Source organism: Hypomesus transpacificus, chromosome 24 (assembly GCF_021917145.1).
Source record: "Hypomesus transpacificus isolate Combined female chromosome 24, fHypTra1, whole genome shotgun sequence".
NCBI lineage: Eukaryota > Metazoa > Chordata > Actinopteri > Osmeriformes > Osmeridae > Hypomesus > Hypomesus transpacificus.
This window is the reverse complement of record NC_061083.1, coordinates 3103350-3115485: the sequence shown is the minus strand read 5'-3', so window position 1 is coordinate 3115485 and position 12136 is coordinate 3103350. Positions and strand designations below refer to the sequence as shown.

Genomic DNA, 12136 nt, shown 5'->3' with positions numbered 1-12136 from the left:
GTGACAGGTCTGTCCAGTCATAGCTGAAAGACACAACTCTGGAGTACTTTTTCTATGAAGTAAATAACCATTTGGAGTAGTAACACGTCATTTCGATTGACCAATTTTTATTGATCCGATCATAAATGAAAAGGTGCAAAATGAGGCAGCACAGTTTGAAGTACATTTCTATCTTTCAGAAAATATCCAAGTATCACTATTATTTCAATCAATGTTTAGTTCAATTAAAAATACCTTGCTTAAATGTCCCATTAATTATTTTCCACATAGATTTTTGAGGGATAAAAGCAAGTATAGTTTCGAAAGCATAATGGCTATCCAGCAAATAGTGTTAACCTTGAATGTGAATAGGATTCTGGCAGGGGCTTACATTTGAACATCTGCTGGTGTCCAGATAATCATTTGAAGACAGTCTATCAGCACCATGCTCATAAATGCCAACAGAATTTTCAATAAAGTCTCATATCAAACTAAAAGTGATATGCCCACTCTTCCCAGGGCCAGGACATGCATTAAGAAAAAACAAATGGCGGGTTGTTTAAGTTTTTGTCTGTGGTTTTATAACAAAATGCAGGCAAAAAAACGATGGAAGACTTCAAGATGTGTCTCCAAATTCTGGGAGTAGAGTTTTGGTCAAGGACAGTTTCAGATGGTTTGGCATGGTGGACAGTAATAATATCTGTACTGTGAGTTTTCAGCTATATTTATTTCAGACAATGACAGTCCATATGAACAAACAAAGTTGGGATCCTTCAGAAAAAGATCTAGACACAAGAGAAGACGCTCTAAATACAGTGCTCACAGTTTTGTATGTGGTTGAGAACAATCATTTTGTGTAAAGAATTATAACAATGATACAAATACATTTAATGCATCATCTTCAGAGAATCATATCCAATTGTACCAATTTGTGGCCAAGATGCCTGACTACAAAATTATGTTCTGTATAGCAGAATGCTGGGGGTGTTCAGTATTATAAGGTCTGAAGAATCGACATCTCTTGGAAGGCGATGATAGAGCAAGCTCGTGAATAGAAATACACAGCAACAATAAACGTTAATGCTATCCTATTGAGTGGTCACAACAACTCTGACTACACCGAAATGACTATAGATACAGGGATATATTTAAGTGCAAGGTTGCAATTGAGTTCAACCTTGTGGGAGTCTGACAGCGGATCTCCATTGTTGCAGCACACAAAGCTCAGATCTCAATAGGGCACTGATGGGGAACATGGCTGTATTATTTCAGGAATCAGCCAAGGGCAAAAAAAACGGCAGTGGAGTGTTGTGTTTCTCTGTCAGCACTGCACACCTCCTAGCCCAAGGATTCTGCAAGGTTTGGTGTTGAAGTACTGAGAAGCATTTGAACTGGCTGTCAATATTGCCGCTTCGGGTTGTCTTTGATCACTCTTAAATGTCTTCATTCAGGATATGCTTTTTTCCATGGGGGAGATTGGAACTTGAGATTCATTAATTAGCTGTCGTACTGGATGCTCTGCCTCTGAGCCATGCCTAATCTCTACTTATGCCTCCTTGACAGCTTGGCTGTTCTCATGGAGTATATGTAAACAATATATCTTCCACATAGCATGGTTTATCCACAAACCTAATGCATAGGCTAAACCAGCAGAGGGCATGCCTCAAACAGGGCCAGAATAAAAAACAGTCTCGACCAAAATCCCACCAAACTGCACTATACGATTATGGTCGAAACTGTTTATTGCAATGAAATGAAAGAATATTTTTCGAGACTATTCTTTGTATCAAGAAATGTATACAATCAATACAATTGTCATCTTTGACCTTGTGGTATGACACAGAGGGAAGCCCTGGCCTTCTCTTGCTTTCTGGGGATTCTAGTGTCGCCATCCCATGTTCCATCCCCCCCATGTTCCATCCCCCGTCAAAGTGTTTTGTTCTGTTGTTTTTGTTCTGCAACCTTGCACAAGGTCAGACTGAAGACTGATGTATAGACTGTTTGATTTTCTTTCTTGACATTAAAAAAGCATGAAAAGGAGAGCAGTTTTTGCTGAAATGTCTCAATATTTCTTCTTGGTTACAAGGTCATTCAGCTTTTAAACTACTGGACGAATAAAAAAGTTCAGTAAATGAAACACATTTTCTTTCAGTATTTGTTATTGTTCCATTCACCTTATACTTGATCCTTGTCAGATTTGAACATACACCTTAGTCATATTTCCTTTTTCCTTCTTTTATAATTTTTTTTTATAATATTGGTTACGTGTTAAGAGTAAATGTTTCAGTTCTTTTTATATATTCATCTGGAGGTTTTGCTTTATGCTTGACAGAATCTGAAAAAAAGTTTGTATTTGTAGCTGTACAACAGGTCATACATAATAACCCTAAAGCATGTGTAACTTTCACCCAAAGCGGATTCTGCCGCTGCAGCAAAAAACGGCAGAGGAGGGCACAGTGTGAAAAATGTAAACGGCCCAAGTCAAAACAACGAGCGAGCTCCAATCCCGCTCTCTATTTATTGTACAAATATATCTGCTCGACAGAGACAGAGCTTGTCTGATGCTGGGGCTCCACAGGTCCCTAGCCACAGCACACTTGCAAAACAAATGCGTGCTGGAGACAAACAATAGATAGGCCATATTTCTCTGCATCATTGACAGGAGACCTGTCTGACGTCCCCGGACCCTCCTCCTGTGGCCCATGCTGCCGTCCATCTCTGCACGGGGAGGCTGCCTGTTTGTTATGTGCCCCTCGCCTTTAACAAACGGATGTGCAGATAGCCCTATCAGAGACCTTGCAGGGCCAACACTGCCCCACTATCCTTCATGTAAGGAGGTCAGGGGTGAAATAGATTGATAGGTACTGGAGGTGTCGACTCAGCAAGTTGCAGCTGAACGGGTGACCCAGTCAGGCATATATTGATGATGCAACTGCTAAATGTTGTGCTGGGTAATTACAGAAAATGTGCAATTGTGAAATTTGATCATACCTTTGATGAATTAAAACACTGTATGCAATGAAATAAACCAGTGGCGATTTTAGACCCTTTTTAGGGGTGCTAAATTTCATCTGAGCACCCCAAAAAATTATGATAATAAAAAAATATAAAATATTATTGTTTATTATCATTTGATGCTGGTAGTTCATGAAGAAAGGGACATCTTTTGTTTTTTCATTCATTCATTCAATATTTTGCATAAAAATACATAAATGAATTAATTGTTATCCAGTGAAATTAGGGATTTATTAGCAAGGTATTCATGTCACATTCTCATTGGGGGCTGAGCACCCCTAAAAGTCTGATCCTAGAATCGCCCCTGAAATAAACGAAGCAAGCTCCCGTTTATCAGTGACAGGAATTCACAAACTAATTTGTGGTTTTTGCATGGCCTCAGCTATGCAGACTATTGATAAAATTAAACCAAAAAAAAGCTACAGTGGTTACACCATAAATGAAAGCTGGTCTTGGTTTAGTCTTTCGTGTCCTTCAAATAGAAAGCCCTTTCTACATAATCTCAGTCTTGACTCATTGTTTATACAGTAAATCATATCTACAATAATGTACATTTCAATTCCTTCTACAGTAGCCTACAAACTGACTGTTTACCATAAAAGTGTCATTCACTTCACACTCAGCAACATCTTAAGATTCAAAATCATCCACACTTCTTAAAATGTAATGTCACTTCAGTTATTGCACGTCTTTCGTCCCCATATTCATTCAGAACCACCTAGAACGTCCTCCAAAGTGTTTTCCAAATTAGAAATCAGTACTATCTGATAGTATCTATCCAGGCACATCATTTGACTAAGCTTTAAAGGGTTAATGCGTGGTAAGTAAGTGTGCTGTATATATCAACCCATGTTGCAAATATATGAATAGTTTGTCGTTTCCCTCATTCTGCTCCATGCTGGCGTCACGACCATAACCGTTTATTATGGCATAACTGTGTGCAACGATCTGGAGACAGAGCGCATCACCGGCTCCGTAGATGTCACATGATTTTGACTACCAATGAGAACTTTTGTGGTCTAACTTTTTGATCAAGAAGGCAGAGTAACAAGAGCGCCATGGGCATTAGTAGTTGGCGATGAACCACATCCCGTGCCGTTTTCAATCAGGCATATAATTATTTTATTGGTCAAGTTTTTCTATACGTCGTTTAATATATTGTATCCTTGGTTGTTTGTTTATTTACCGGGGCATATTGTCAGCAGCTCGAAAGGAACCGAATGTTGGGAGACAAGGCTCAAGGTAAGTCGCGATAAATCCGCTTGGGTTTTTCAATTCGATTCAATAATCCGCATCTTAATTTAAATAAAATATGACTAGGCTACGTTTAGTCTTACAGCAGTTTAATACAGACTGCAGTTCGCCTATTAGTTACATTAGACAAATTATATAGCCTTACTGCATCGTCCCAGGCCTATTGGAAATTGTGGATAGGCTACAGCTTTTCTGAGACCGCATTTCCGTTAAATAGGATATTCAGTGGTATCAATGAGTTTACGAATAGAATGGGCCTAGTATAATAGGCCTTCATTTGATATATGTAAAGAAAAAATTACTGCATTTAATAATATAAATTACTTTTCAAAAATGAATAAATATGAATTGCATAAATATACATATCCAATACATTTTTCAAATAGGCCAAACAATACGGTGATATTAGGCAATCTGACCTAAAACGAACGAAATTATATATTTTTAAAGGGAAAAACATGATGCATTTGTTTTATTAATGCTATTCTACTAATACTGATTTACAATTATTATTATGGTCAGTTTCATAATTTATGTGTATTAACTATAATAGTAGTAACATAAAATAGTAATAATAATGATTACTATAAATCTAACTAGTAAGATATATAAAATACTGGCCTAAAGAAACCATTTGATAGATAAAAAAATAAAATCCACCTACTCGATTAGCCTACAATGTAGCCGGCTGAGCTATTGTCCATGGTAGCCCTTTTCGTTATAAATCGCTAAAGCTACATGTAGGCGATGTAATACTGTCGATAAAAAAACAAACATACATCATAGGCTGTTTTTCTCAAGAGGGGGTTGCATCTATCACCCATTGGCTATATAGATGTGGTGAGAACCTTGAGGAGAGGGACATGTGTGTATTTCGAAGAGCATGCTGTATGCGCACGGGTTGGGAACCATCGAGAGACACTTGGAAGTGACCACTGCTGAACCTTGAATGATGCAGGGATTATAAAACTTCATCACCTTTTTATTCACCTCGGATTAAGAGCGAGAGAGTATTTGTCTGAAGGTATTATTTGCAAAGCTCTATTTGTATCTCATTATCTTATGTCTCAAAATAAGTGTTTTTCATGTCCTGAAATATGTTGTGATATTTGGAGTGACGAATAAGACATAGCCTACGGTCAAATAATTAAATCTGACCATAATATATCAGTAAACCACGCGCTAAAATGCTCCTATTTAAAGATCTGAAATATTTTCCCTCCAATGTAACCAATTTAGCATTGCATTCAGTTGGCTGAAAAAAAAAACTACGTGATTTGACTGAATATTTTAATAATTACGCTACGTAATAAGCCGTGACGTTCAGTAAAATTAGTAGTCTATTGAAAATATATGATCAAATGATCATGAGTGCCTAGTCTACAATTATTCGTTTTATGTATACAAAAATATGTCATGCTTTCTCATCGCTCGTTTTTGTAAAACAGGTGTCTCACTAAAGGTAATGGAATACACGTATGACGAAGATTTGGAAGAACTCTGTCCTGTTTGTGGAGACAAGGTCTCTGGATACCATTACGGGCTCCTCACCTGTGAGAGTTGTAAGGTATTACATTAAATTCATATTTTAACCTCCAATATTTATAATTTTCGCAGTTTGGCAAAAAAAGACCAACAGTCTACCTGTATATCTTTCAGGGTTTCTTCAAGAGGACTGTCCAAAATAACAAGAGGTACACATGTTCGGAAAATCAAGAGTGCAAAATAGACAAAACGCAACGAAAGAGATGTCCCTTCTGTCGATTTCAGAAATGCCTGAATGTTGGAATGAGATTAGAAGGTATGACTACCGATTTTCTATTACAATGTGATTAATTGTTCTTTATATAGGCCATTCAAGTTGTTCGCTGTGAGGGTCTTCAACATTTTTAAATGAAAATGTATTTGTTTTTTCATTTTCCCAATATGACTGAAATAGGTATGGTATACAAATTATTTTTTTCTTGTTGTAATATCGTGCAAATGATACGACTTTATACATTATTTTGGGCAATAGGAACGGAATATTATTATATAATTTTCAAAAAAAATCTACAGATATTCTCATTATAGCTTTCTTAGTGCCAACTTATTTCAGTATAATTGTATTATTAAGTGCGCTAAGACCGGCCATTGGCGCAACAACAGGCCTAACGAAATGAGCACAGTTTTTCACAGGAAGCATTGTAAAGAATAGACTATATAAAAATGACACAATGTTGCCAATTGATTGAACTCCATGATCGACTTAACTTTCAGAGGATGCATTTTACATGAATAAACACGTGTGGTCTATAATCATGAAGAAAAACAACAGCTTTTTCAAAAGACTGTATAAATAAATGTGTTCCTTAATTAGTGTTCTTGTAAGTCTTTTTTTTTACAAGATTTATCCAGAACACAGTTTCTTACCCCAGACTTTTCAACTGATGTTTCCTTCTCTGGCAGCTGTTCGTGCGGATCGTATGCGTGGGGGCAGGAATAAGTTTGGCCCCATGTACAAGCGAGATAGAGCCTTAAAGCAGCAGAAGAAAGCTTTGATACGTTCCAACGGCTTCAAGCTGGAGTCGGCTCCACCAGCGGCCTCCCCCATACAGACTAACTATGGGTTCACAGGCACCCTGCATGGCCTCTCCACCATCTCCAAAGGCCTCCTGTCCTCAACTCCAACCTCCATCAGCCCCACAGACTATGAGACTAACCTCTACATACCCCCGTCCCTGGGTGTGGCCATGCAGACCCATGGGCCTTTGCCCAACCAGTACCAGTACCCAGCCTACCCCAGCAGGCCCATCAAGTCCGAGTGCACTGACCACTACACTAGCTCTCCAGAGTCTCTGATTGGGTACCCCTTCCAGGATGTCTACCCTTCTGGCCCCCCCCCCAGCGTGCCTCCCCTGGTGATGGAGCTGCTCCGCTGTGACCCAGACGAACTGGCCGTCCAGAGCAAGATCGTTGCCCACCTGCAGCAGGAGCAGAGCGGGCGCGGGCGCCAGGAGAAGCCCAGCACCTTCAGCCTGATGTGTCGCATGGCAGACCAGACTCTCTTCTCCATCGTGGAGTGGGCCAGGAGCTGCATCTTTTTCAAGGAGCTGAAGGTAAGGTTCCAGAAAGACAACACATCAACTGTACTCAGCACCTACTATCGAATGACCATAATAACCGTGTCTCTAGAATTAATGATATAGAAAACGATATGAAGGATTTTCCGATAGAGGGGGATTGAGAGTAGAAAAAAATGACAGTTTCGATTGTATCTGAAAGTATGTTCTCACATCTGGGTGAATGCAACACTTTAGGCCATGGTGCAATGTGTCAATCGTGACAGATTGCTGTCATTTTGTCTTGGCTCTCTTGTTCCGGAACGATCCACTCAAACAGGGTGGCCGTCGAGTAGACACGGTGGTTGTGTCCATCTTCCTCAGGGTAATGATTTGAGATGCATCACTCCTCACGGCCGCTACGCCTCCCACGCACAGTGTCTTTGTCAAGTGAGCGGTGTAATTGAGTTGTGCCAAACTGTCCCATATTATTTATTGTCCAGGTCAATTTAGACCAAGTCTCTGAGGCCAGACAAATCAATGGTGTTGTGAACAGTATGCAGTTTATGTACTGAGGAGTTGTGTTGTTAGGAAAGAGGAGGAACAATGCTATTGTTCCTCACCACACTCTCTGCCACTGCCACTAGAAAAAGAACGGTTATGAATTGAAAAACAGTTATTGGCTTCGTGCGACATTGAGCTTTCAGAGAGAAATCTCACCATACTACATCTCGAAGCTACCTAGTCTCTAATTGTGTTTTTCCCAACGGCTTGTGTCAGAAACAGTGAGTCCATTGTGATGATGGTGTTATATGTAACTCTCACAGGGACTATTACATTGTATCGTGTCGGGGATATGCCAGAGAAATGTCGACAATTTACAGCTTCCACTCACTGTGTGCTGGTTCTGCAAGAAGCTTAAAATTGTTTTAGTTTAGTTGTAGTTTGCTGATTCTCTGAAAATAATTTCCTAAAAGGATCACTTATTTATTACCTGATTGTAAGAGTACTGACAAAGACCATCAGTAAAAATTCTGAAATAGTGCTATATATTTTTGAGTGTATGATTTTTGACAACATAATGATTCCATACTGTGAAGGCCTCACTTGTACTCTGCACAGATTTGCTTCAGGCATTTTTTGGGTGAATCACAACTGATTGTGGTCTCGGGGAGACGCACAGGACGGGAACAAAAACTGTCCTCGTTTGCCAGCAGAGCCTCCTGCAGAAAAAGCTGTTTCTATCTGAGTAATTACATTCCAGACTGACGATAACAGGGGAATGTCATCTCTTCCCAGCCCAGCTTTGTGGCTCTCATTGTTCATAAGCACAGCACCGGATGGACGTTTTGATTGATAAATCCACTGTTGAACCATCTTGTTTATTGGAGAATCAATTTGCGTTCACAATAGTTATTTGAAGCTTGTGAGTCACATGTACTGTAACACTCGATGTGTTATAATAGATGTATAGAAGCCTGAGACACAATATGAAGCTCACCCATGTCAAATTGACAGCGAGTGAGTCTGCTTTCCCTCCCTACTTCCCCCACACCTGCACTGAGCCAGGATCCTAGAGGGCTTCTAGAAAAGTCTATGTCTCGGATTTCCGGTGTGTTTGTTGAGGGGGGGGGAATTCCTCCTTGAGAGGAAGTACAGTAGGTCGCTGAGACCTCCAGCTTCCTCAAATGACCCCCCCCCCCCCCTCTGTTTCCCCCTCCCCCCAGCCTGCTCGCCCCCCTCCCCTAGATGAATCAAGACGTTGTGTGTGGGGCTGTTGCTCCAGCAGCAAGATTGGACCTCTCCACTGGACAGATATATAGTTTCATTCAAGGGATAGTAATTCTGTCATCCCCATGCCAGATGAATGTGTGTTCAGACCAGGAGCGACGCTATTAGGGCGCCACGGCAACTCTCTGTGTGTCACCAGCTGCAGAATTACTGACTGAGTCGTCCTTCGGCCGAGAGAGTAATATGTGTTGGCTGTGAGGAAGAGACCAATCCAACCCCCCCACACGTGCACATGCACACACACACACACACCCACACACACACACACACACACACACACACACACACACACACACACACACACACACACACACACACACACACACACACATACACACACACCACACACAAGCATACACCTAAGCACGCACACACACACACACTACATACACGTTACCCTAAACATATATATATATAAATATATATATTCACTCCCCCCCCATCCCCCGCCTTGTGTATTTGGAGTGTGCCTAGGAAGAGGAGTGTGGGGTGGGGGGAGGGCGAAGGTGAGGAGGGGTTAGAGGTCATCTATGCAGCTCGTAAATACGCCGTGATGAGACGTGCGACACTGACACAAGCCCCAGACGCTGGAGATATGGCCCCAGGACCTCAATCCCCCTCTCAGCTGTTTATGGTTGCACCATTTATCTGTCCCTGTGTGTTTGGGATGGGACACTATCACCTACTTGTAGATTTTAGGGGGGGGGGGTTGATGTGAGATTAATGTTAGCTGGAGGTGGTAATATCAGGGTGGGGGAATTCAATTTGACATTGAATTAGAAATTTGATAGGTCCTCCCATGCCTTAATGTTCACCTTTGCTGTGTGGAATTGGTTTGATTCAACCCTTGTCCTCATTTTTATCTCCTGTTCTAGGTGGGTGACCAGATGAAACTGCTCCATAACTGCTGGTCTGAGCTTCTGGTCCTAGATCACATCTTCAGACAGGTGCACCATGGGAAGGATGACAGCCTGCTGTTGGTCACTGGCCAGGAGGTAAGCTCTGGGGTCTGAACCCTGCGTGTGACATGTAGGCACATTGCTTGATGATCATGCTACAGTGTCAGGGCAGTACCTACTCTACTTCAGACCACAGGAAGTGTAAAACGGACAATCACAGGTGGCTCCTCTTGTTTTCCTCCACATTTGGGCGCGTTTGGAGATCTCCAACACAACCAGACTAAAACTTTCCCTCAGCTGACAGGATTCAGCTTGTCGCTAGCATATGACAATGACCAGGGATGGGGGGACGGGGGGGAGACAGGGGAGGACAGGGAAGAAGCGTCTACATCTGCTAATCTGTTGTTCTTGTACGTCTCACAAGATTGGATGGGTTATTAGAGAAATGTTAAAAGAGTTGTAGCTACAAGCTTGATTTAGCACAGTGTCACCTCCCCATGTTTATATTCGGGGGTACACCACATGGAGAGCAATATTGGTGTTCCCCCACAACAGATGAGAGAGAAAAAAAGATGTATCTGGCGTTTGTTGATGCTGGTGTGATTTGACCCCTGCGATGACCCCAGATGGAGCTGTCCATCATCCAGTCCCAGGTTGAGATGACCCTGTCAGGCTTAATCCAGAGGGGTCAAGAGCTGGCTGGCAGACTACAGGCCCTGCAGGTGGACCGCCGAGAGATAGCCTGCCTCAAGTTCCTCCTCCTCTTCAACCCCAGTGAGTGGACCTCTCCCATGCAAAATGGCAGGAGATAAGCAATGTTGTCAACATGTTGAAATGACGACTTTTGACCTCGAAAGTCAAACCCTGTGTCGAATGTTGAGGGAGTGTACCGTGGAATAAATTGTATTTGATTTCCTGTGGAAACTATTTATATTGCTTTACAGAGTGTAACTGCAGAGTGTAGATGATGAAAGGACAGGCATTTAGCAAAAGCTTTCAGTGTTGAAATTGGTTTGACTAAATGGTTTTGAGGTTCCATTTAACAGAAGTGTTTCCTTGGCAAAAAAGGTTTTATTCTGAATTCTAATTTTAAATGTCCATCCATGGCTACATACTGTATATGTCTATTTATCTAGAAGGTTACCAGTGTCGTCTCCTCAACTCTTGATCCTCTACTCTTCCCTTAATTAAATTTGAAACTTCAATAAAAGGATAACCTCTTATATCATCCTTCAACGGCACTTTAACGATCCATAATGACTCTGACATTCACTTGATAGTCTAGCGGACATTCATAGCACTTTCTCTGCATATGGCGGGTGTATGGATGTCGTTTCCCCTTGATTCTTGGAAGCGATTGCTGTTTAGTGCAGAAAGCACGGAACAAAAGGCTCGGGAATAATGAGAGCACTTGTCACGCGGCAGAAATATTTGCCTTCCCAGCCGTCTGTTTCATTCTCCCGCTCACCCTCGTCTCTCTATAGGCGAGTTGGGTTTGTTGGGGCTAATTTAGTTGCCCTTAAGCTGTCTGAAAAGATAATTCAAAATATTTAATTAGTGTGTGAATGCCTGTGTTGGCAAGACTCACCTGATACTGAATGGAAATCCATTTGAGGGCACAGCTATTGTCTTTTGTCTCATGTGCTCGTACGTGTTTGTGTGCACACGCGCGCACACAAACACCCACCCACCCACACACACACATACACAATCAAGCATGCAGATCCTTTCAGTTGTCACTCCCTTTTAGATAGAGGAATTTCATCCGATCGACTTAAAAGCTTTCCGCATTTCTATTCCGATCCAAGAAACAAAAGGGGGTGTCACGAAACATCTGCTAATTGCACCCACCATCTCGCGCCACGCGTTACAACGACCGACACCTCCCTGTCTCTCTTTTCAGACGTGAAGCTCCTGGAGAACCAGGCGTTCGTGGAGGGGGTCCAGGAGCAGGTGAACGGAGCGCTGCTTGAGTACACCCTGTGCTCCTACCCTCAGTTCCTGGATAAGTACGGCGAGCTGGGCCAGCGGCTGCCTGAGCTCCGAGCCCTCAGCACCCAGGCGGAGGACTACCTGTGCTACATGCACCTGAGCGGGGAGGTGCCCTGCAACAACCTGCTCATAGAAATGCTGCACGCCAAGAGGGCCTGTGTGTGA

The 12136-nt window shown here is 41.9% G+C and overlaps 1 protein-coding gene across 1 annotated transcript; it reads left to right on the top strand.

Moving 5' to 3' along the window:
* Nucleotides 1–4214: 4214 nt before the first annotated feature.
* Nucleotides 4215–12136, top strand: nr5a1a (nuclear receptor subfamily 5, group A, member 1a). The gene is made up of 7 exons (XM_047048384.1): nucleotides 4215–4236; nucleotides 5697–5815; nucleotides 5908–6049; nucleotides 6697–7346; nucleotides 9956–10075; nucleotides 10606–10753; nucleotides 11883–12136. The coding sequence occupies exons 1-7, from the start codon at nucleotides 4215–4217 to the stop codon at nucleotides 12134–12136; spliced, it is 1455 nt and encodes a 484-aa protein (XP_046904340.1).